The following is a 26,773-nucleotide window of genomic DNA, read 5'->3' as shown; positions in this document are numbered from 1 at the left end:
AGCTTTAGCCAGAGACTTGACCCCCTCGGGTTTGATTTCTAAAAAGCGCACTTGGAGGTACCGCAGTTCCCATGTCCTCATCCACGAAAAGTCTCATCTCATGCCGTAGAGTATACGTCCGTTTCCCACTTAGCACCTTGACTGGTTTGAGATGTTCGGTCTGCATAGATTCGATCACTCGAACTGGCATCAAGTCAGTTCCGTTCACATCTCTGGCTTCCCTTTCTTACGCCTGTTCCTTAAAAGGTATAGGAGAAGTCACTACCAAGTAGGATTCACTCTGTAGGCCCTTCACCAGTCCGAACCCCTATACGCGGGTTTCGCCACTGTATGCACTATCCTCCGCGGGTAGCTCCATTGTGGGAGAGCGCACCGAAGATGCTGCAATTTACTCTATTTTGTGTGAGTCAAAGACAATTATTGTTCTTCGTTCTCAAAATGGAGATGATGCTCTACAGTTTCCTGATATGATTGAATTTCAGTCCATCTAGGAAAAAGTGGAGCACCATATGATGACTTCCCCTGAGTACATTCAGTCCCTTTTGGTCCAGTTCGAATGCCAAGTTGAAACCCTCCACGTTTGTAGAATTGTCATTTCTGATATTCACCCTCCTTCCTCCTTCCTGGCATTCACCCTCCAGTGTCCAAAGTCCATGCCCGGGTTCTGTTCACCGAGCATGCGGATGATGTCCTCTGCCTTCCTTCGAGGGCCCGGTAACCAACATCCGACATGTTATGTCCTGCGCAGCTCAGTGTTCACAATAGTGAACTTGGACCGATCGCCGGAACTCAAAGCCGGGATTGCTTGCTAGAGCCACTTTAAGGCAGCCTCATCAGTGCCCTGCAAATGGAGAAGCCCATCGCAAAAACCTAGATTGTTAAATTTTCCTTTTTTGGTGTAAGGTAGGTGAATGCATTTACGCACAGAGTGTTGGACTTCCGATTCGGTACGTCGTCGGACTACCAACTAAACACCTCCCCATCGTCAGAGAGCTAGCTTGGAACCGTTTGTCACATTACTTCGGGCTATTCCCCGAACTCTCACGACTTGCGGAGCCTTCAAATCAGGGAGTTCCTTTCACCAACGGGAGGGGAGAGGAGGAAGGGAACTGTCAGTTCAAGGAACCCCCTGCCATCCGGCTCCTCCACCAGTCGAACTCTATCATCTTAGCAACGAGAAGGACCCAAACGCAATTGACAACACGACTCTACCTGTCAGCACTCCCCAGCATCTCCTCGACAATGCTGTCTGGAGACAGATCCCTGTGTTTAAATAGAACTACTGAAGAATCCCATCCCACCTTCAACAAGAAAAAAAGTGTGATGAGCGTCGTCCACAACTCCATTGCAAAACACACAATCCGGAGATCATGCCTTTCCAATCTTATGTAGGTAAGACTGAAAACATCCATGTCTACTTAAGAACTGGGTAAGGAAATAGTCAGCCTTACCATGCTTCCGATTCAGCCACGCACCTAAGTCGCCGATGAGCCGCGCCTTCCATCTGCCACTAGTTTTATTTTGCCAAGAGAATGCCACTAGCGAGCAACCACCTCCTTTGGCTCTTCTTAATTGCGCTTGTATATGGCTTGACGCTCCTTAGCAAGAAGGGCAACGGGGCTCACCACCGGCTCAAAGGCAGTACGGTACGCAGAGAACACCCGCAAAGCTCTCCGTCTCTGTACTTGCGCGAGACGTTTACGATGTACTTCCTTGCCAAGAACGTCAGCCCATACCTCTGCGCCATAGAGCAGGACAGACTGCATTGAACTCATTAGGAAACGTCGCCTGCTAGATGTAGAACCCCCAATGTCTGCCATTAGCCTACTAAATGCCGAAACTCCAGCTGCAGCTTTATTCACTGCTCCCCTTTTTAGTCAGGATGACTACTTAGGTTTTTCCTAGTGCAAGGTTGAAACCATAAATAATCATCCATCCGCTTACTCGTCGCATCAATATGCCGAGTCTGCTTTGCGCCTGTTGGACAGTGCGTCCAGCATCAAGCGCCGCGACATCGTCTGCATAACCGACCAGGCGCGACTCTTCTATCATGTCGAGTTTAAGTAGACTATCATAAGGAACGTTTCAGAGGTCCGGCCCTAGGATGGATCCCTGTGCTACCCCCGACGTGACCTCCGTCCTCCTCTGATCCTCTAGCGTTTCATAGAGCAGGCAGCGGTTCCGCAGATAGTTCCTTAATATCCGTAAGAGATAGTTCGGCACGTGGAAAGCATTGCCTAGTGTGCTAGAATGTCTTTCCATTTTACAGAATTAAAGGCGTTTCTGATGTCAAGTGTTACGAGGAGCACCACCCGTCGAGCTCGGCAGCTATGTGCCTCTGCTCGTCGAACGGCGTCCACGACTTGCATAACAGCATCAATTGTGGATCTTCCCGCTCTAAAACCAAACTGCTGGGGAGATAAATCTCCGGCAGCGCGTATCGCTTCAGCGAGTCTACTTCTGGTGATCTTTTCGAGCAATTTTCCAACAGTGTCAAACATACAAAGTGGGCGGTATGAAGACGGCAACTCGGGGTCGCCTTTCCCTTTGTGGATCAACGCAATTCAGGCAAGCGTTGAATGTGCCGAGCAGTAGGTCTGGCCGGTGTTGGAAAACCAGTTTGTATACCTCTACTGAAATACCATTCGGTCCTGGCTCCTTCTTGCTTTTCAAACAGAGTACTGCCTATTTCAACTCTTTTATAAAGAAATGTGAACAGTCCTCTGCGCTCTCGTGCGGTTTGTACTCCGCCACTATGGTGTATGCCTCCTCCCGGCCGCTTAAACGTTGTGTTAAGCGGCGGAGCCTGTGACACTGCCCAACACACATAGAAGGTTTGCCACGTCTCGATGCCCTCCTGCGGATGGAGGCTCCATAGGCCGTCATTATCAGGTTCATAACTGAATTTACGACAGCGCCGATTGCAGCGCCACCGCCCCCAGGAGTACCCTCCAGCGCGATAAACCTTTCGGTGTTCACTTTCGCGACGTTCCATGTACAGAAAGAGCGCCGGGGTGGCACACACCGAAAGTTTGTGTCCACCCCTTCGGAAGCAATGTATTTATGGTCGCTTGCCGAGAAGTCTTCCAGAACCCGCCACCCGTCCACCAGCGGTACCAGTGATTCCGACGCGAAGGTTACTTCTGGAATGCTTTCCTCGCAGCCCAGACGCCGGAACGTTGGGGTGGATCCGGTATTTAGAACTAATAGTCCTGTTCTCTGGAGTCTTTACGAGGCATGCCCCATTCAAGTGTCCTAGCATTAAAGTCACCCCCGACTGCAATCCGCCCATCAGATCCTAAGATAGCGTCCTTCAAAGCATCAAGCCTGCGTCGAAATTCCAGCGTCGTCTCATTCGGCGGAAGATAGATACTGGAAAACGTTATCCCTGAACACCGAATCCAGACAAAGCCGTCCCCTCGGCCTTGGGTAAGAACTCCAAGGAAAGTGCCGTCTCGAACCCATATGGCAGCGATACCTGATATATCAGCGTGCCATGAAACTGGGTTCTTGTTTTGATACTGCTCACTGATGAGTACTAAATCAGCTTTGGTCTCTGCAGCGAACTGCACTAACAACTTCTGAGCGGTTGCACTCCGATGCATATTGACTTGCAGGATGCGAATCATGTTGATCGCGTCCTTGCTCTTTCCAATTCTACTGTGAAGACTGGACACCCCCCGAGCCCGCAGTGTACGCAACATTCTCATAAGTCGCGCCACGGTCCCTGCATAGGACGCAGCTTTCCTTTTCGGGTACATTGGAGGTGTTCGCTTTATGGCCTGACTGACCACCTTTACGGTATGTTGCCCTTCTATCAGGTCGCCGACCGGTTGCAGATGTGTGCCCATAATCCAAACATTTGTAACATTTGGTTGGGGCGCCCAGATTTGTATCCTACACATTACCCAACCAATTCTTATTTTCCCACGGTTCAGAAACATCCTTGTGTATTGCTCGGCAACTTCCACCTCAGCGAGTTTTTGGCCTCGGGACTTCGCAGAGGTGCTACCAATCGGGACATTGATTACCTCCGGACATTCGTGTTTGATGGCCTCTTCTACATCAGTCATGGTCATGGTCTCGGATTTCCAGAGAACAGGTGGGTTCCAGGCTAGAAACCAAAGCTTGTTCTTCCAGAAGCTCCTTGACTACTTCACAGAACGTAACTTTATTTATTGTCTTCGGGCCTAGTTCGACTAGGACTCCACCACCATTCGTTTTACGAATGAAAGACACTTCCGCTCCGTTATCTTCGGGTTTAATCTAGCAGCGGATTTCATTGAGGACTTCCGCAAAAGTCTTGCCCTCCGTTGGCTTAATAAGCAGAGCTGGCGTCTAGTCCTGCTTCATCTCCACACCTTTTCTTTTTGCGCTCCGTCCTTCGTATCCGCCCTAATTTTGGAAAGACGTTTTTCTGTTGGCGCGACGCGTTGTTGCCTCTTGTTCCTCTTCGCCTTCTTCTTTTGACCCCTGGAGACCTGAGTGAAGTCCCCTTCAATGTTCCTTCCCCCTTTCGTTTTTTCCCCAGTTCGCTCAACATTAGGCTCTCTGTGATCCGCTTGGTACTCGTAGTGTTCTCGTCGGGAGGCGCGGTTGTTTCTGCTTCCTGCAGGTTTTCTCTTATTCTCCATGTCCGCCTATAATATGAAATCCTACCCAGGAGCTCCTCCAGTTTCATTGGCCTGTTTTTCACCCCTTTGCTTACGTTTTACTGGAAGAACGTCGCAGATCGCATGCGCTTCACAAATGCCGCGCCTCTTCACCTTGCGCCAGAATAGTCGACAGCCCTCCCACCCGGTTTATATTCAAAACCCTTTGGTTAAAAAAGAACGAAAAAACTGACTGACGGTTTCGTCCAAGGCAGAGGCAACTCATCAGACGCTGTCTAACCTCTGTCCTGAGAGCAGCGGGACCGAAAGTAACGACAGATGGAAATCGCGCCACTTAAATATAATCGCAAACACGTAACTCCCAGCATCCTCAACAAAAAATTTACTTCGGCCTGGTTTAGGTCTGGACTTATGACGGATTTCACTTGAATATAATTCGTACCCATTACGTGTTTGCGATTATATAATATTTAAGTGGAGCGATTTCCATATGTCGTTACTTTCGGTCACGTTGCTCCCAGAGCAGAGGTAAGGCAGCGTCTGATGAGTTGCCTCTGCCCTGGATGAAACCGTCAGTCAGTTTTTCCTTCTTTTTTTGCAATTTGGGTTCAATTCCAAAAAGGGCAGTCCGTGGACTACCAAAGAGGAAGTAAGTTGCTTCCCAAGTAGTCCGGTCCGTCATCAAGTGGGTGCGGACTTAGGACTCCCAGCACCCTTTGGTTAGTTTCAGCAGTTTTCACTGTGCCTCTTTCCGCAATTCTAACACTGCGTGGTATGATCTGAGTTCCTGTCTCCGTTGCAGGCGCCGCATCACTTTGAGAGTCCTTCTCTCCGTCTGCACGTCCCGATGGCTCATTGGGTATTTCAGCCCTTGTTGCGTTCTTCGCTGAGCGCTTGGGAGAAAGGCGCATTTTCGTGCTGCGAATAATCGCAGACACCTCACTCTCCACTTCCACTATCTCCTCGTTTTATTTTGTTTTTGTTCGCCATTTAACTTGTTTACCAACGCATCGTGTGCAAGGGAGCGAGCCGAAATAGTCAGGAACGGGTATACCCACGGGGAAAAAACACCTACCTTAGTTCCCTGAGGCCTAACCTACGATTAGCTGATCCCGGAACTCACGCACGGATCAGCGTTCGCTCGGGGCAAAGCGGTCTACTAATACCGGATTAATGCACACTACCCGACCAAGGTGCCGAAAGGCTGGCTCCTGATACACGTCACAACTACCACCTTGGCAGGCTAGGCTCAGATCACCCCATCGACAACTCTATGGCGACGGCTCAGGGGTCTCCCAGTGTGTATCGGTCATTTGCAGTTCGCTCTTCACCGAGAAACTTTCTCAAGGCTACTGCCAGCCAGGGGGTCAGAACTACTTGCTCGAGCACTCCCCGTATCGTAAGCGACCCGTTAAGGATCATTCGCGACCCCTGAGGCTTACCGCTTAGCCTATCGCTAAGCTACCATCCCACCTTTCAACCCCCAGGCAAGCATCTTTCCGGTTGCAGGAATTCCACATAATTTATCCCCAAATATATCTTTATCTACAGCCTCTCCATAATTTTCCTTTTCGCGTGCACTATTATCCTCAGAATGCACATTAATAGTTGCATCCTGCAAGGTGAAAACGGCAAACCCATTAAACCGCCTCCACTCAAAATTTATATGCATTCAAGTGAGTAGGAGTGCATTCATGGAATTACCGCAGAATCCAAGGAAGAGGCAACACAATCGATACATTGGCAAAGGTAATAATTCTTCGAAAACCAGAAAGGCTCCTCCAAATAGTTATATTGCCACTTTGAACATCTGCTTGCAGACGCCCCATATGCTACCCCCATACAAATTACCCGAGAATACATATGGCCACCTGCGATGGGCTCAATTAAACGACCCCAATATTGTCATGCCATTTCGTTTCCGATTCCTCTAATTAACTTGTTCGGTTCGAATTTCACAGCCTGCAGACGGGGCCTAACATGTGGATTGGAGATATAGTACGTTCTAATTCTCCGTGTTGTAAATATTCTTTTATGTTCAAGTCAGTGATTCTATCCCTTGTCTTCCTAGAGAGGGGTGGCAAGCTAGGATGGATGACTAACACGGAAAAGTAGCAGAAAAAAGCCCGTCCACGTTCGAAAAGTGACTCTTCCTTCATTTTTTCCCTAAGGGAGTAAACCAGGCCTAACCTAGATAATCATGTCACTCTTGCGTCGTATTCAATACAGTCGTTTTCGTTTATTATTCTAAAGTATCTTATCTAATTATGTATGCATATGAACATTAGTTTATCTTTTAATACGTTCAGAGGTGCAACCAGGTCGAAACAAAGTCTCTGAGTGACTCCAAACAAAAACGGATTATGAACATTAGTCATGTGAAATGTCGATAGTAATGTTCGCGGAAATAGAAAAACTCTTAAGTTAATTAGTGAAGGAGCTTAGCACCACGGAGTGACAAAATATGATGAAAAGTGCGTGCTTACGGGTCTGATACTGACAGATAAAAACGTACAAGTACAATGAGCTAACTGGCACAACGACAGATTTTAGGAGTCATTATTATATTAAAATGGTGAGTTGACAATTTTTTACTTATTCCTGCATATCCTTTTTAGTTGTATCTCGTCCTCAGAACCTTAATATACCCTTGGTTTCCTTTTACATATATAAAGATTTTTTTAAAACTCATTTGGTTTGACCTAAATCAGACCCTTTACCAAATCCGGTATACCTACCAGACATCTCGAAACTGGGGCAAATATGTGAAGTTAAACAGATTCCTCTAATAAAATCATGCATTCCTTTCAGGTATCTTACCCCCTTTTCAGAAAAGGTTTCCCCAATTACCAATTTCAACCCTATGATCTGATTTTCAAGGAGAATCCCTCTGAACTGTTAATACATCCTAATTCAATCCAATCAATGCAAAATCTCCTTACGAAAGCCTCACTAATAAACCCACTTACCATGTCAACGCCAAAGTGTATGTTCGTCCTTTCGAAAGTATATCGTACCCCCAGAACCTCAAGCACCCTCAGACACAACCCTACCCTTGGATACCCATCAAAAATCAACCGGGTCAAGCAATTCCCCAAATGTTCACGAGAGAAAAAACCCCACGAACAATACAATTGTCCAACTAGGAGAGAACCGCACGTTCAAAACCACTCTTGAATCCTAAATTCATTCGTCAAATATCCTTTAAGTGTTGCAATTTTCCTTATCGAGCGTAAACCCTCTTCGCTTGGGCGGAATGTCTTGTCATTTATCGCGTGTCCTTTTTAGACTATCAATTCAACATTTTCTATTTTATTGAAGTTAGACGGACAGCTCTGAAAAGATTCGAATAGGTACTCGTATGTGTACTTAAAGCTGACTCTTATGGCCAGGATCGTCTACATACTCCTATTGTGCAACCGGGTGTCAAGGCATACGTGGCCATTGACTACAATAACATTGAAAAGTATTTGTAAAGCGAGGGATCCATTGAGGATTATTTAGAAATTTAGATAATACGGACTTATAAGACAAGAAAGCTAATCCTTCTCGTGGTTATCTCCGAAAAGCCCCAGCTCCTTTATGTCACCAGAATGTGGGATTTCTAACAACTAAAACCGCGGAAACTCCGTCAAGTATTACTTCGCAGGATGAACTTAAGTCCAACTCAGTCTCCATTCACGCATCGACTGCATTCGCCTAAGCGGCTCCTTGGTCTCTTCTGGATCTCCCAGCATATATTGAATCCGTCCGCCATGTGGTTGACTACATCGCAGTTCCCCGTCCTTCCTAATGTCTCTTTCAGACTCTTCCTTTTCTCCATGAATCTAAGACAACAGAGCAAGACATGGTATCCTTTGAGATCCCTCACAGCTGAGGTAGTTAAGTTAACTGCCTAGTTCCGCCATACCTCGTAAGATAAAATTTTAGTTTACCTAACCATGTTTTTTCTGCGCTTAGAACTAGACATTGGGAATGAATTTTCGAGTGCATCAACCATTTCCCGACCATTTCTATCCTTGCTTCCACTTACTCAAAGGTTCGTCCCATTCGGTGTTTCTCAAAAGTCGATCAGAGAAAGAATCGGACCCACTTAATGTGATCGGTTACAATGCCAACCTTGGCACCTTTCCTGCTATCGTCGGTACCATATCGTCAGAGCAGTACTCTAAGCGAAACATGTGTGGTCAATGTAGGAGGACCTAAGGCGGAAACCAGCCTACTCTCTGTCGATCAAACTTTCGAGATGTTCTTTGATGCCATCCAGGATTATTTTAGCAATTATCTTTACAAGATCAGGAAGCACGCAGATACCCTTCAATTGTCATGTACAAAACGAGTTCCCCTCTTTAGAATCTTAACGATCATCCCCTTCTTCCAATCTTTGGGATTACAGGGTTTTTCATACGAGTGGAATTAGTAGATCTACAGAAACTGAAGGTGTAGCGATAAATAACTTTGCGAAGAGATCGTCGAACTAAGTACATTTTCTCCACTTGGCTGCATTGATGGCCGAAATGATTTCACTTCTGCTTGGAAGAACAGTCCCTAACCGCATGTTACGGTGATCAGCCATTTCATCCACAAAGGTAGGAAGCTCACCGGACGTCATCCGGTGAAGAACCGTGGTAAAGTGCCATCACTCGCAGCGATATTCTCAGAGAGATTTTCAAAAAAGATCTGCCGTCCAATCAGCAAGATAGCTCTGGCACTGTCAAGCAACAGATGGATCGTACAACCGGACATTTAACCCTGAAGTCCTTGGTCTCAAAGCCTGTGAGAAGTGGCGGACGTAACAGGTAAATGAATGTAAACGACCATCAGCCTCTCTGTTGTTACGCACATTCAGAAGACAACCCCAAAATTTACTGCTGACCGCAAAGTCGTCAATCTGATTGCTTATCATCGATATGCTCATCGGTGTCATCATCATCAACGGCGCAACAGCCGGTATCCGATCTAGGCCTGCCTTAATAAGGAACTCCAGACACACCGGTTTTGCGCCAAGGTCCGATATCCCTAAAAGCTGTCTGGGGTTCTAACTTACGACATTGCTCTATCTCAGGCAGACTCCGAGGAACACATAAGGACTGGCAATATTATAGTCTTGTACAGTAAGAGCTTTGACCCTATGTTGAGACGTTTCGAGCGAAACAGTTTTGGTAAGCTGAAATAGGCTCTGTTGGCTGCCAACAACCGGGCGCGGATTTTTTCGTCATAGCTGTTATCGGTTGTGTGTGAAAGTTGTAGTCTCCTGTCTTTATTATTTTCGTTTCACCAGTGCCATTCGATGTTATTCATTCTTTGGTTTTTGGTGCTGACGTTACCACCATGTACTTCGTCTGATGAAGGAAGACTGTACATCTCGGGTTGTTCTTCCCATGATATCAATATCGACAGCATAAGCCAGTGGTGAGTGGATTTGAAGAGGAATGTGCCTCTCGCATTTACATCTGCATCGCGAATCACTTCCTCCAGCGCCAGATTAAAGAGGACGCATGATAGGCCTTGTCTTAGACCGTTGCTGGTGTCGAATGGTCTCGGAAGTGATCCTGCTGCTTTTATCTGGCCTCGCATATTGGTCAGGGTCAGCCAAGTCAGTGTTATAAATTTCTTCGGGATACCGAATTCTCTCATAATCGTGTACCTACGTGTTTACCCTGGCTACGCTATCATAGGCGACCTTAGTGTCGACGAAAAGATGGTGCAACTGATGTCCATATTCCAACAGTTTTTCCATCGCTTGTCGCAGAGAGAACATCTGATCTGTTGCTGATTTGCTCGAAGTGAAGCCTCCTTGGTACCCGAGACACCGGCACTCCTCCTCTATTGTTCTGCATTAGATGCCCTTTGGGCGCCCGATTCGCCGGCCATATTGGAAGAGTGGATTCCACTGCATGGCTAGCCCACAACACAATTGCTGCCCGTCCTTAATGTATAACCTATCAACTGGCACTTCCGCCTTCCGATTACACTGTCCCAAGTCCCAGGCCTGCGCGTCGACCAAGTTCTTCGTTTGAAATAGTGTCAGGTCAATGCACTCTGATGACACCGCGCAAACAGGTGCTGATGAAGGCTTGTCGCTTTTAACAGTGGAGCTCACTTATTATGTGCTACCCCCGCGTAACTAAATAGAAAGGATCCTAGCAGAACGCAGTCTCAACTTGATCTTGCTTTGGAAGTAACTGTATTTCCAGATTTCAGACAGTGTAGCGAAAGCGGACCTAGCGCTGTTAAATTGTTCGATGCTTTCGATGCTCTGCCCATTAATGCGGATATGGGGAGTGCGATGACCCATCAGACTGAGAACCTCAATTTTTTCGAGTTTATTTTCAATCCAACTCTACTTGCCTCTCTTTCTAAATCCAGAGCCATTTGGACAAGATAAGAGAGCAAACAGACGTTATCAGCACAGTCGAGGTGTTTGAGAAAAGATGTCATTGTCCATTGAATTATTCCACGTCCCTGGACAAGGCAACAACGTCAGCGATTACGAAAAGAAATAGTACTGATGATAGGATAGAACCTTAACGGACTCCGCTTTAAACCTCAAATTCCTCTGAGATTTCAACTTGGTGTAGCACGTGACATTCTGCGCCATCATATGTCACTCTTATAATGACTATTAGTTTCTCCGGAATGCCGGTGCTGTGTAGAGCGCTCCAGATACACTCCCTGTCCACGCTATCGAAATGTTTCTCGAAACCGAGGAAGTGCAAGTGAAGCAAAAATCTAAACGCCAAACACTTCCAAAATTGTCCGCGAGGTGGTGATGTGGTTAATGAGGAGAAATCTGAGGTGGAAACCAACCTGATCTCAGTCAATGAAGTTTTCGAGATGTTCTTTGATGCGATTCCAGGATTATTTGAGCTGTGGTCATACTCAGAACGAGTCCCCTTCTTTGGAGTCTTAACAACCATTCCCTTCTTCCCCTCTCTGAGGAAGGTCCCAGAGTACTAGGTTTTTCGTACGATCCGCAAGAACAGCAGGTGCAGTGACAAATAAAATGATTTTTCTTCTGCTTGGAGGAAAAGTCCATATCCAACGTTCTTCCCGCTTCCGCTCATTTTGATTTACTAGAGCTTCTTTGACCCAGGTGTCCACTCTCCAAGATAGTCACTGAAATCTTGAGTGGGTCCAACTTTCAATTCTGAAGAGCCTCATGTGTCCTCGTCCTTACATGTCATTACGGCTTGTGACGCCCGCCGTTTTCGTCTGAACGCGTTCTTTGGTACCTTTGTTATGGGTGCTTTAGGAAGCAATGTTAGGCTATCTGGGTTTCTAACTTCTTCTAGCATAGGATGTCATGGGGGCCAAGTTATCCACCACCTAAGCATTGACGTTGAGTAATGGCTACCAACTCCCCGCCGGGATAAGAGCTCCAAGACTTATCTCTTTATCCATATTGGTTCAGTGTCCTGGATGGCCTTCCTATAGCCATTTTTACCCCGTGGGCAGAGGAGAGGAGAAGTAATATACTTTTTCTTCATATATCCGCACGAGATGACAAATGAAAAGCCTCAATTGATGCTTCTGTATGTAAATCCAAGTTTTCAGCGTTTTAACAGCACCTTAATGATTGTCCAAGACTGAAGGGTCCACGGACCATAACCGTGGAAGAAAGTTGCTTCCCAATTGGTTCAGTGTACCATCGGGTGACTAGCGGGCTCAGGACTCCTTCAGTTTCCTAAACAAAATCAAATTTAGCTAGCCAAGTTTAGGCCTGAGTTCTATAGGATGATTTTGTCCTGGTTATAATCCATACATACATATATCGTGTTTTTAAATTGATATAAGGAAGGAAATTGATCTACTGTTCCCAGGGCAGAAGTCAGGAAGGGTCTGATAAGTTGCCTCTGCCCTGGGCGAAATCACATGTCGCAGGACCTAATTATTGTACCAGTTTTGCCTTGTGTTCTTCCATTATTGAACCATTTTTGAGTTTCTTAGTTTTCCAACCTCAAATTTTTGAAATGTTGCGGGTTGGTTTTTATTTCGCGAGTCTTATATTATCTCATCCCATCCGAGGATGCTGTGTGACCATTTTTTCATAATGAGATCTATCTGGTTGGTAATGCCATCCGGAGACGAGCATGTCATTTGTGAATGCCCCACTACGTTCTACGCTCATAAAATCTAAAGGAACACGAATTTCCTTTGAACTTTTACAGCTAAGCTAACGTTTTTAATAGCTAAGCTAACGATCAATGCAATAAAAAAATCAATTCTGAAAACCTTCTAATGTAGTTTCCACCTTCAAGGAGATGGAAGGACTCACCTCCCTCCCTCGTGAAACCACCATCACGGGGCGGATTAGGTTCACTTCAGCTAGACGTCTCCATGACTTATTCCATATTCTACAATTTACCCTGGATCGCCACGATAATAAAGTTGACTGGCATCCTAATCATCCAAGCATGCTCCAGACAAAATTCTGCGGTGATAGCATTATACCTAGAATTTCCTCTAGGGTTTTGCTTTTTTCCACAAACCTCTGGCATTAGACGAATCCATGTGATATACTCTTCCCGATCCCATTGCATTGGACAATCAGGTTAACTGTCCAATTTAAACCTGTCCAGGCACCGAGGGTATCCGCGTCTGTGGGAAACTGGGTGACGTTTTATTTGTCCCCCCCATGCTTTTTCTTTCGCCACTCCCTGACGGCAGGGATCAACTTGTATGTCCAACGACCCCTCTTTAAGTGGTCCCAGCTCTGTTGTGTAAACACAAAACCTTATTAAAATCGGTTTACCGACTGTCTGTCTGCCCGTCTGTCTGTCTTTTTTTTTTTTAACGAGGTGGAAATCTTCAAAAGACTCTGACCTGGGCACGCCAGAGTGTGAGATTTTCACCCACTAAAACCGCGTGCGCTGGGTCCCCTGGAACCCCGTCGCAGTTTGGACAATTAGGTCCGGTTCCAATTTAAACCTGTACAGGTATTGACAGTATCCTCTATGGCCGGTGAAAAACTTGGTAAGATTATAATTGATCCCCCCATGCTTTCTCTCCAGCCAATCCCTGATGGAAGAGATCAACCTATAAGTCCAACGACCTTTTTCTGACTGGTCCCACCGCTGTTGCCATCTGCTTATGGATCTCCCTCTTTCAGCTTTTTTCACCTGCGATAAGGGAGAGATGGACCTGGTGTTATAAATGTTCATCATTTCGCTCGCCAGAATGCCAATTGGCATCAATCCCGAGATGACGAACGCTGCATCGTTTGAGACGGTTCTGAAGACAGAACACACCCTTAAGGCTGTTTTTCTGTAAATCGTACTCAGTTTCTATGCATTGCCTAAAACCTGCAGCGCGTTTCCCCAAACTGGGACTGCATACAGCAGGATAGAACTCACCACTCTGGCGATGAGCAGCCTGCAAGTATGCCGCGGTCCTCCTACGTTCGGCATCATCCTTGGGAAAGCCATACTCGTGGTGGATGCTTTTTTGCGAGTATACTCTATGTGCTGCTTAAAATTTAATCCTCCGTCTACCATCACCCCCAAGTATTTGATGGCCGGCGTGGAAGTGATGGTATGATTCCCGATTCTAATGCAGGCGTAATTTCTTTTGCGGCGCTTAGTGATGAGGACCCTTTCCGTCTTTTCCTCCGCGAGTTCCAGTCCAGCACTCCCTAACCAAGCCTTAACAACACTGATTGCTTCGCTTGAGTACAACTCAGCATCCTCGAGATGCTTTGCGACCATAAAAAGTGCTATATCATCGGCGTAACCCACGACCGTGGCGCCTTCCGGAACCGGAAGGTTACGAACATTATTATACATGATCCACAGTAGTGGGCCCAGTACAGAGCCCTGTGGGACACCCGCGGAGACGACGTGCTCCTTGGGTCTATCATCGATATTATACCAGAGTGTTCGCTCATGTAAATAGCTATCTATAATAGCGGCGAGGTAGGTGGGAACACCAATCGTCGCCAGAGACTTTCGTATAAGGTTCCAATTGGCCGAGTTGAATGCATTCGTCACATCCAGGGTGACCACCACACAATATTTGCTGCTTCCGTGATTTTGATGGCATCAATGGTTGATCTGACTTTACGGAACCCATACTGCCTATGGTGGTCAAAGGGTAGTATAGGTCCCGGGGCGAAACGTGGATTGGTACCCACGATGGAGCATAAAACCTGGGAAATGCCTGCTGAACCAACACCAACAGCTCTACTACCAAACCCTATCTCCACCTCCACGTGGTGACCGCTGGGAGCTCTTTCTTGACGAAAAGCTGCAGACGGAGAAGGATGAAGGCGAGTCTCCCGCGCCTAAAAACGGGACAAATTGTACCAACTGGTCCTCCAGGTTGGGGGTTGGGTAGGGCTGACAACCCTACACGGAAAACAACCGTTACGAAGCCACAACAGGAGCCTCGGATAGGATGGATATTAAAACGACGGACCCGGCAACGACAAAGGAACAACGATTTGCGCATTTTCTCATGGAACGTGCGCTCCCTGTACAGAGATGAAGCTGATAAGCAGCTAGCCGATACCCTGTCCCAATATAGGGCTGATGTAACAGCGTTGCAAGAGATGCGATGGACAGGGACCGGTTTCCTGGAGAAGAGCCACTACACCATATATTATAGCGGCCATCCAGTAAACCATGTGCTCGGAGTAGGTTTCTTAGTCAGCCAAAAAATGAAACCTGCTGTTATCGGCTTTGAAAGTATAAGCGAACGGCTATGCACTCTGCGCTTGCGAGGCAAGTTTAGAAATATAAGCCTCATAAACGTTCACGCCCCTACAGAGGAGACTGCAGAGTCGGAGAAGGATACCTTCTACGAGGCAGTAGAAAGAACCCTCGAAGCCTGTCCCAGATATGATATCAAAATCATACTTGGGGATTTTAACAGCCAAGTAGGGAAGGAGCCCGTATTCAGGCGATACGTTGGCTCCCATAGCTTACACGAAAAAACAAATGATAACGGACTGCGGACTATTCAATTAGCAGGGTCACACGAAATGGTCGTTGGAAGTACCTGGTTTGCGCGGAAAGCGGTCCACAAACATACGTGGGCCTCTCCAGACGGGACCACTTTCAACCAAATTGACCACGTGTTGATCGAACGCCGCCACCTCTCAGCCTTGATGAATGTCAGAACATATAGGGGGGCCAATATAGACTCGGATCACTATCTCGTTGGCATGGTGCTCCGAGCTCGAATAACAATACCACCTAGAATCCCCTCTGACAATCAGGTGAGAGTGAACACTGAAGCCATCCACAACACAACCCTCCGCGACACCTATAAGAGGGAAATGGATGCCGCAATAACCGCAGTCAATAGAGGACCTGGAGATGAAGCATCAACTAATGATCTTCACAACCACCTGAAGAACGTTATCATGGATACGGCCACAAATATACTTGGCCCCAGCCGCAAAAGGAGTCGGAACGGCTGGTTTGACGATGAATGTAAGCTAGCAACGGAACGTAAGAATGCCGCATACCGAGTAATGTTGCATTCTCAAAGAACGCGGGCACGCGCAGAGACTTATCACGAACTCCGTCGAGCGGAGAAGCGACTTCACAGACGGAAAAAGGAAGCCTGGGAGAACCAACAAGTCTGTGAACTAGAAAAGTACAGGGAGCAACCGCACCAGGCGCGGAAGTTTTACCAACAAGTCAGCAGGATGAAGCCTTATACACCTCGATGCTCATCCTGCCGAGACAAAGAGGGAAATCTGATTTCCGACAGAATGGGCATATTAGAGCGATGGGTTGAGTACTTTGATGAGCTACTGAACAACCAGAACATCGGCGAGTTGGAGGTCCCGCCAACTGAAGACGACGGACAAATACAGCCACCACCAAGTTTAGGAGAAACAGTCCGTGCAATTCATCGGCTAAAAAATCATAAGTCGCCAGGAGCCGATGGAATTACAGCCGAATTGGTTAAATATGGAGGCGATCAGTTACACCAAGTGGTTCATCAACTTGTGCTCAAGGTATGGGACAGCGAATCAATGCCTGACGATTGGCAGCGAGGCATAATCTGTCTCATACATAAAAAGGGAGATATCACACAGTGCAGCAATTATAGAGGTATCACGTTGCTGAGTACCATCTATAAGATATTCTCCACTATCCTGCTAGGCCGGATAGCCCCATACGCCCAGAACATCATTGGCCCATACCAAAGAGGCTTCACTCCAGGCAAATCAGCAACAGATCAGATTTTCTCTCTGCGACAAGCGATGGAAAAACTGTTGGAATATGGACAACAGTTGCACCATCTGTTCATCGACTTTAAAGCCGCCTATGATAGCATAGCCAGGGTAAAACTGTACACGGCCATGAGAGAATTCGGTATCCCGACGAAATTAATAAGACTGACTAGGCTGACCCTGACCAATGTGCGAGGCCAGATAAAAGCAGCAGGATCACTCTCAAGACCATTTGACATCAACAACGGTCTACGACAAGGCGATGCGCTATCATGCGTCCTCTTTAACCTGGCCCTCGAGAAGGTGATCCGTGATGCTGAGGTGAATGCAAGAGGTACGATCCTCTTCAAGTCCACCCAACTACTGGCCTATGCTGACGATATCGACATCATGGGAAGAACCACCCGAGACGTCCAAACTGCCTTCATCCAGATCGAGCAGGCGGCGCGAGATCTTGGGCTGCACATCAATGAAGGCAAGACAAAATACATGGTGGCAACGTCAGCACCGAAGACGAATCAACCAACAACATCAAACCGCACTGGTCAAACACAAGCACGAACAAGAATAAGGATAGGGGAATACAACTTTGAGACCGTCGACAATTTCTCCTATCTAGGGTCGAAAATCACAACCGATAACAACTACGATGATGAAATCCGCGCACGGTTGTTGTCAGCCAACAGAGCCTACTTCAGCTTACAAAGACTGTTCCGCTCGAAACGTCTCACCATAGGGTCAAAGCTCTTACTGTACAAGACTATGATCTTGCCAGTCCTCATGTATTCCTCGGAAACTTGGGTTCTTAGCAAGAAAAATTGCGAACTCTTGGCCGCGTTCGAGAGAAGAATCCTCCGAAGAATTTTTGGCCCCCTACATGAGGATGGACGATTCCGTAGCCTACACAATGACGAAATCTATGAGCGATACCATGACCGTCCGGTTGTGGATAAAATCCGGCTCAATAGGTTACGGTGGGCGGGTCACTTAATCCGTATGGATGAAGATGATCCCACCCGGAAAGTCTATAAGGGCAATATCTATGGTAGGAAAAGAAGACGAGGCAGACCCTGCCTAAGATGGAGCGATGGCGTGGGCCAGGACGCCAGACAGCTTTTAGGGATATCGAATTGGTGGACCTCGGCGCAAAACCGGGATGTCTGGAGTTCCTTATTAAGGCAGGCCTAGACCGGATACCGGTTGTTGCGCCGTTGATGATGATACTGCCTATCTGAAAGACCCCCTTCGCTCTCGACGACTGGGAATAGTCTATTATAAATAACCCGGTCCAACATTTTCCCCATAATGTCTAGAAGACATATGGGTCTATAGGAGGATGGTTCCGCTGGCGGTTTGCCAGCCTTAGGCAGCAGCACCAGCTTCTGCCGCTTTCACGGTGCTAGAAAGATACTCTGGGACATGCACGTTTCCAACAGCTCCGCGAACATATCTCGTCTGTCTGTCTGTCTGTCCTGAAGGAAGAACACACAAATGCTTGGAAGTGGTGATATGACTCCCAATTCTAATGCGAACGCAATTTCTTTTGCGCCGCTTGGTGATAGGAGCCGCTTCCGTTTTTTCCTCCGCAAGTCCCAGTCCCAACTACATACTCGCTCATACTTTTTACGTGAATGAGGTTGTAGAATGTTCTATTTTCAAACATGCACGTGGAGTATGAAATGAAAGCTGACCTTAGTTTTGACATTTGTTGTAAAGTGGGGAAATGCTGAAAGTGATCATTTATTAAACAAAATCCCCTCAAAAACTTCTTAGCCCAATATTTGAAAAAAATCAAACTCTTTGCATCTACGCTTCCCTTTTTCAGAAAACATACCTAGTCCCTTGTTAGATAGGCAAAACATTCACTCTAAGTTGTCGATGTTTTCATTTTTCTGAGATCCTCTATATCCTTCTATACATCCGGAAAAATCGAGGCTTAAGATATATACATATTTACCAATCAAATGCATTACTCAATTTCCATTCGATTACTTTCATCCTGAACTGTCTTCCACCCTCCCTATCGATGTAATATCCCAAATTCAAGAGTAATAAAAAACGGTTATCTGAGCGTTAGCAAAACATTTTAAAACAGGACAGCCTCATAGCAACCATCCTTAATGTGAGTAGATAAAAACCGACATTCAATCCTCTTCATTTGTTCCTTTTTTTCAACCCTCAAATGCAGAACTTTTTTTTATATTCCTCCATGTTTTGGTACATTACATTCTAGCATTCAGACGACCCACAGGATTTGTCCGAATTGAGTCCAGAAACGATTAACTACGCCACACCACGATTCGGATTCGATCAAGGACCATTTGCATTTACGTACGTCAGTTTCTTTTTATCGTTCATCACACCACAAGAAATACCGCTTCGTAAGTTGATTAAGATTTGAATTTGAAACTACCCCTTGAGCGTATTTGTGTGGGTATGCTACATGCATTCTGCTGCAGATATGTTTTGGGGGTGCTCAAAAAGGACTCCATTTTACTGCAATTAGTGACCCATTGTTTCTACTTTCAGCACTCGTCCATGATGTTATCCATTCCAACATTTCATTTGAGGAGTTTCTTGGAAAGGTAAGTGAATATTATTGGACTAAAAATTAAGATACTTTGTTTCTTATTGGTCTATTTTTCTTTTTTTTTGGAAGTAGAGTAGGTAAATACATTTACGCAGAGAGTGTTAGACTCCCGCAACAGTAAACTCTCGGACTATCAACTAAACACCTCCCTGTCATCAGAGAACTAGCCTAAAACCGTTTAGCAAATTACTTCGAGCTAGCCCTTCGCTCTCCCGGCTTTGGGAGCCTTCAAATCAGATAATCCCTTTCACCAACGGGAGGGGAGGGGAGGAAGGGAGCTGTTAGTTCAGGAAACCGTTTACCATCCGATCCCGATGCCGGTCGAGTTCAATCCTCTTCGCAATAAGAAGATCCCGAACATAATGCGCACCATGATTCCAGCCGCCAACGCTCTTCAGCATCTCTCTGGCAATTTTATCTGGAGAGAGCTCCCCTGTGTCTGCATAAAGCTGCCGACGAAAGCCGCCCCACCTCTCGCAAGAGAAAAAGGTATGTTCAGCATCGTGGCGGAACACAAAATCAGCAGATGCCCGCTTAAAAGTCTAAATTGTCGATAAGCCGCGCAATCCATCTGCCTCTTGGCTCATTTTGCCAAGAGAGTTGCCACTCGGCAAGAGTGCGTTGACGTTCTTCACGGGCAACCACCTCTCTTAAGTTTTTGCCCTTATGGCGGTAGATAGCTCCTTGGCAAGGAGGGCAACAGGGATCACTTGAACAAGGCGCTTACGATGTACCTCCTAGTCAAGGGCATCAGCTCATACTTTCACGCCATAGAACAGAACCGACTGCTTAAAATGCAGGGCCTCCGCACAGCCCCGCATTTCTGGTTGACAAGCTTATAACCAAGTCCCCACGCGTCCTCAGTCACCTCGTTGATAAGGTTCTGACAGCCGCGAGCTTTGCTTTTATTTATAGCGGAACGGAGTCTAATTTTTGCTGATCTGTAATGTGCCTTTATGGCGCATGCTTCCTCGTTGGCGTGCAAACATTGTGCCAAACGGCGGAGCTTATGACACTCCCTCCGTGGGTCGACAATTTCTTCCGTCCACCAGTACATATAGGACTTTTCGCAGCTGGGGCCCTTCCAGTGCATGGAAGCCTCACACGCCGCAGGCTCATCACGGAATTTATGATGGCGCCAGCTGCGACATTACCACCCCCCGAGCTTCGGCTAACTTCCCGATATTCACCCTCGCAACATTCTACAGGCAGGGGAGCGGGACACGATGTACTGGTGATCACTTGCCGAGAAGTCTTCTAGGACTCGCCACCCGTTCACCGATGATACCAGAGATTCCAACAAAAAAGTAATGTCAAGAATGCTTCTTTCACAGCCTGGGCGCCGAAACGTTGGCGTGGATCCGATATATAAAACTACGAGCCCGGTTCTCGCCGCCATTTCCAGAATCCGTTTCCCTCTGAAGTCTGACAGAGGTATGCCCCATTCAACGGGCCTGGCACCTACCAAAATTCGTCCCTCCGTGCTCGAAACGGCGTGGCGTCCTCCAGAACATTAAGCTGGCACCGAAAGTCCGGCATCGTCTCGTTTGGCGTCAAGTAAACGTTGAAAAACGTTATCCCTAAACACCGGTTCCGGTTCCATTCCCTCGGCCTTTGGCAAGAACCCGAAGTCGAATATCGTCCCGAACCCAAATGGCAGCGGTGCCCGATAAGTCGAGATACCAGGAGGCCAGGTCCTTGTTTCGGTATTACTCGCTAATTAGCACTAGATCACCATTTGCGAACTGTGCTAGCGACTGATGAGCGGTGTCACTCCGGTGCATGTCAATTTGGAAAATGCGATTCATGCCATTCGCACCCTAGCCCGTTCCAATTCCATCCTGAAGATTGGACACCGTCCCGAGCCTGCACTGTGGGCGACGCTCTCACCAGATGCGCCACGATCCCTGCACAGAACGCAACTCTCGCTTTCATTGCAAGTCTTCGTTTGATGACCTACTTGGTCCCATCTCCGGCATGCTGTCCTCCTGTGCGGTCTCTTGCAAGCTGCTGTGTGTGTCCATAGTCCACACACCTGTAGCATTTGGTGGGGACTATCCGCATTTGTACATTGTATACTACGTATCGAGTTTTTGGCCTCGAGCATTTACAGAGGTGATACCAATACGGGCATTGGTTACCTCTGGACATTCACGCTTTATCGCCTCGTCCACTTCGACCTTTTCTGTGAGGCAATCAATATCCCGGATTTCTAAAAAGCAATAGCCCCTTAACCACTTTGCAGAACGTACTCTTGCTAGTCACCTCTGGGTCCAGTTCGCCGCTCCTCGTTTTTAGTATGGAAGACACCTCTGCTCATCCTGTAGCGGATTTCACTCAAGACTTCCGCAAATGTTTCGCCCGACGGTCAAGTCCTTCTTCGTTTCCTCGTCTTTTCTGCACCTAGCTTTTGGTTTGCAGCCTCCTTGTCTTGAGACAGACGTATCCCTGGCGGCATGGTCAGTTGTTACCTTTGTTTTCTTCTTCGCCTTCTTTTCTTGGGCCCTGGAAACTGCTTCGATGAAGTCTCCTTCAAGCACGTCGTCCTCTTTCCGCTTTTCAGTGGGGCTTTGCAGTGGGCTATCTGCGGTCCATTCGCAGCGAGGAGTGCGGCTGTTTCTGCTACCTATAGAAGGAGATGCGGTCCAGTTGCTCCAGTCCCATCAGCCCATTTTTAATGCTTTAGCTGATGTTCCTCTGGAAGAACGTTGCTGACCGCATACGTTCCATGACTGCTCCGCATTTCCTGATGAGCGTTTTCTCTTCGGGGGCTTTCTTTCGGTACAGGGCACTATAAGGTATTGGAGTTGCCATCTCCTAACGATCAGTCGCGCCACTTGATAAGGCTTCCTCTCATATCGGGTATGTCAGCCCTTGCGGCCTCTTTCGCTGATCGCTGCGGTGAACGGCGCATTTTTGTTCTGCACCCAAATGCACTCAGCTCTTCCTTCTTCCCTGTTGTTTCGTCAATTTTGTTTATTAATTTATGTGTATTCTCCATGGAAAACTCATTAGCGCATCGTGTGCAAGGGATCGGGCCGCAATAATCAACAACAGGTGTACCCTCGGGGACACAGCCTCTACCCCAGTTCCCTCAAAAACTATCGAACTAAAAATGTGAACAGAATCATTATGTTGTTCCATATCATAGGAAATTGACTGGTTTGTCGTAGAAGTAAGACATTGTGTTCATGAGGTCATCACATAAGGCACCATACTGAAAAGTTTGTTGGAAATCCGACTTTAATTGGCTAGGTTATAGCAACCTGTTTCAATATTAAACTAACGTGAATGGTCTGAGCATTACGAGTTATGTGCAGATGGAATACTTAGTCGCTCCTCTCAGCATCCTTTCATAAGAAAGACGCAAAGCCTTTCAACAATCACCCATTTGTTGGCGCTTCCTTTGTGCATCAATTTACAGCACCATTAAAATTAAGATCTCCACATTCTCCTTTCCATAGATAAGGACTTACATAAAAGACCTCCTTTATTTTCAGGCGGCCAAAATCGAAGCAGGATTCTTGGCTGTTATGACATTTCTCATAACATTAGCACTCATGCCTCTGGTATTCACTATATCATGGTGTTGTCGAAGAAAACCACCGGTTGAAGAAGCCGAGGAGAGCGAGGAGCCAGTAATTCTTCTCGACGATTCCGTGGAAACCGTGCTGACATGCCGAAAACGGACATCAATTGCAATCATTTTCATAATTTTTTTACTACTATTGTGAGTGAATGATGTCCTTTTCTCATTTCAGAACTTATTACTTATGTTCAGAATTAATTTCAACCCGTTGAAAAATTTAATTAAATAATTTCCTTTTGAAGATCATGCGACGTAACCATGATGATGACTAATCAACGATTCGAACATACACTTGATTCTGGGCCTGATCTAATAAAATCCTCAATAAGCGATGTTGAACTATTTTTGAAAGATACTCACGTACAAATTACAAAATCCTTAGATAGTGGTTTTGATACAGCTATTAAAAGTATAATCAACGATTTAGAAGGTAAGTAGATTTGTTACTTTCCATTTGATATTGCAATTCAGAACTTATTTTTTAAATGACCCTTTCTTTTAAAGACATCGACATTCTACTAGGTGAACCGATTCGGGCAGATGTAGCTGCAAGCACTGGGATAGAACTCGCGTTTCACACTTTATCTGCCATCACTCAATGTAAGTATACCAATCAACAGCCGACATTCAAATTACTTAAATATAAAATGTGCATCCCCATATTCACCTGAAATCATCTCCGAGCGATACCGCCGCGGATTCCTTCACTATGAAGAGGGACGATGTTTGGCGATGGTTTATAACGTGATATCACATTACAAAACATTACCTATCACAGAAGTAATATCACCATTACTTTGGTAATGCGATAATGTTACGTTATTTCGGGAATGTTAGGTAATGCGGGGATGTTAGGTAATGTGGTGATATTGGGAAATGTTGCAATGTTTCGTAATGTTTGGATCGCGCTGGGCGGTGGTAATGTAATATTGCACTTTATGGTGATATCACTTTTGTAATATTACATGCATCACCTACTCATCCCATCTCTACTGCTAATATCCGGTGAAGGGTAGCCTCGTTACCGAATGTGTATGGGGGAACATCTGGTTGGCGTAAGCTTCATCCTGTGGTGAGATATTATCGATCATGGTAGGCATCATCACTATCAGTTATGTGTTGATAGTGAATAGTTACTTCGCCTTGTCTTCAACTTCACATTCCTCACAGGACTATCGAAAGGTACAAATTCCCTCATATTGGGACACGTTCTTATAATGCCTAACATAGTTGTTTGCGACATTCTGATTCTACTCTTCTAACCAATGAAATGGTTGAACTCCTTTTACTACGCGCATGCTACACTGAAGTTTTTGCATTTTGTCACGACACACACCTGGCTCCATGCTTCCATAGCTATTTAAGGCTTGTAAATATTTTTAGAACTTAACTGACAATTTCTGCTGCGTCAGAGATAAAGACACTTATAATGACAATCCAGTAATCGCAATTGAGCCGTGCGTCCGCTTTCACCAATCTCTAAAGTTTTTACAAATAATAGTATTAAATGAGTTATTTGAAACACTCCCCCTTCAACCTTGGCTAGGAACCGGCATGTTGAATGCGAAATATCGCGGAGGAAACTTACTTTGATGCCATCTTTTTCAAAATCCGCTCTGGGAGCAGAACAGAGGCAGAGGATAGATGATAGAGAACAGAAAACAGAAGAGAAAGAATAGAGGGCAGAGGACAAAAGGTAAATAAAAGAAAACAGAGGACATAGGACAGAGAACAGGGAACGGAGCACAGAGGATAGAGGACAGGAAGAAGAAACAGAGGATAGAGGAGGGAGAACAGAGAACAGAGGACCGAGGACAGAGGGCAGAGGACTGAGAACAGAGAACAAAGTAGGGAGAACAAAGGACAGACGGCAGAGGACAAATGACACAGAACAGACAAAAGATAACAGAGAACAAAGGACAGAGGACAGACGAGAGAGGACAGAGAGGATAGAAGACAGACGACAGAGAACAGAGGACTGGGAACGAAAGATAGAGGATAGAGAAGCGACGACAGAAATCAGTGCTAACAAGTCTGTGAGACTTGTTAGGAGCAGCACTGATGAAGGGAACAAGTGGTTTCCGAAATATCGTTACTTGCAAAAATAAAGATATCAACACTTGCGAATAAGAAAAAACAATTTTTTTTTTGTGTAGAGATTTCAACACATTGCGCACAGAACCTACAAGCAGTTTCCGTAGATAACCTTAATCTCCCGAGGTGATAATTCCTTAATCCGTAGGTAATTCTCGGTTCGCTTGAGTTCGTATTCTTCAATAAGCACCCTGAACTGCTCCATTCCTGGTAGACTCCCTCAGTATGGTTCCTTCAGCCATTCCTTTTCACTTTTTAATGTCATAGCCATGAACCCGTTTCCGATACCACAGAACGGTTCTGGCCCGTGTAGAGGCGTTCCTACTCCCTTCTTGGCCAGTTCAACCGCTGCCTCAGTGCCTTCTAACCCAACATGACCTGGAACCTAGAGTATCCAGACATTATAATGCGATCCGAGCGTATAATGCGTGTTCCGAGAGGCGAGATAGACCCTGCCTGAGATGGAGTGATGGCATAGCTCAGGACGTGAGACAGCTTTCAAGACTATCGAATTAGTGGACCTCGGTGCAAAACCGGGGTGTCTGAAGTTCCTTATTAAGTCAGGCCTAGACCGAATACCTGTTGTTGCGCCGTTGATGATGATGTTTCGTTTGGCTTCCCTGGTCGCGTTGCTATACGCAGTCAATGCATTTTTGTACCCGAGCGAGTCTCCGATTTGTTTAGCCCGGTTAAAGGGCTTTCGAACCTCTGTTCTCATTCTGGCTAAGTTCCTATTCCACCAGGGTACATCCCTTGGTGACTTAACTATCTTAGCCGAACAGGTGGCCTCATATGCGTCAATGACGACTTTGTTGAGGTTTCCCACCACTGTTTCTAGCTTAGGTTACTCTTGATATAAAACCCCTTTGTATGTGAGCCATGTTGCTGCTCAGGTGCGTTGCATAGGAATCCCAATCCATTCTCTTGGGATTTCTTATTATTCTTTTTATTTCAGAGTTGCCCTCAATGTTAAATCTAATTATACTATGATCTGACATAGAGGGCTCATCCCTCACCGTCGAATTTCTGAGCAGCCCATACATCAGAGCATTCCCTAGCGTTATGTCTAGCACTTCTTCTCTAGTGTTGGTCACGAATGTTGGAGTGTTCCCTCTCTAACTTATTGCCAAAAATAAATTCAAGGAGGAACTTACTTTCTCGATTAGTGTCGCTACTTCCCCACATTTCGTGATGGGCATTGGCTTCGCGGCCGAGGAGAAGTGGTAGCGCCCTTCTCTCATAGTACTCCGCCACTCCTGCGACTTCCTCCTAGGAAGTAGCCAGATGCCACGATTGCCTCTCGAGGGCTCCTCCCGGCTTCCAGTTACACGTTATCCACGTGTCGCACGGTCTCCGGTCAGAAACTCAAAAAAATATAAATATTTTAAACTATGTTTAAGAATCATACAAGATCTTGGTTTGTCGCAAGAGGAATCCCAAAATAACCTGCGTGCTTCCTCCCTACAGACAGCGTATCTCCTCCCAGTACACCCAGGACTCCTGAGCTAGCACTATTCCAATGTTCTCCTTGAAACTTGCCCTTGCAATTACCGCAGATGCAACTTTCGCATAATGGAGGTTGGGCTATCCTAGTTCTGGAGATTGGCTCCGTTAATGTTTAGAGCTCTTTTTTACAGTCGGCAGCCCTAGAAGATCTTAGTCCAGATGGTGCAGTTTCTCCCCTTCACTGAGCAACAGGT

At 46.3% G+C, this 26,773-nt stretch overlaps 1 protein-coding gene across 3 annotated transcripts in view; it reads left to right on the top strand.

Annotated features, from left to right (window-relative positions):
- The window catches only part of LOC119656178 (prominin-1-A), a 50,125-nt gene that overhangs the window by 1,737 nt on the left and 21,615 nt on the right, over nucleotides 1-26,773 (top strand). For all 3 annotated transcript variants that reach the window (XM_038062525.1, XM_038062526.1, XM_038062524.1), the window contains exons 2-7: nucleotides 6,923-7,188; nucleotides 19,034-19,181; nucleotides 19,330-19,385; nucleotides 22,891-23,120; nucleotides 23,222-23,409; nucleotides 23,484-23,579. In XM_038062525.1, coding sequence (XP_037918453.1) covers nucleotides 7,186-7,188; nucleotides 19,034-19,181; nucleotides 19,330-19,385; nucleotides 22,891-23,120; nucleotides 23,222-23,409; nucleotides 23,484-23,579 — 721 coding nt within the window. In that variant the 5' untranslated portion in view covers nucleotides 6,923-7,185. The remainder of the gene's footprint in view (nucleotides 1-6,922; nucleotides 7,189-19,033; nucleotides 19,182-19,329; nucleotides 19,386-22,890; nucleotides 23,121-23,221; nucleotides 23,410-23,483; nucleotides 23,580-26,773) is intronic.

The sequence above is a fragment of the Hermetia illucens genome, chromosome 4, assembly GCF_905115235.1.
Source record: "Hermetia illucens chromosome 4, iHerIll2.2.curated.20191125, whole genome shotgun sequence".
NCBI classification, from domain to species: domain Eukaryota; kingdom Metazoa; phylum Arthropoda; class Insecta; order Diptera; family Stratiomyidae; genus Hermetia; species Hermetia illucens.
This window is presented reverse-complemented; position numbering and strand designations above follow the sequence as displayed.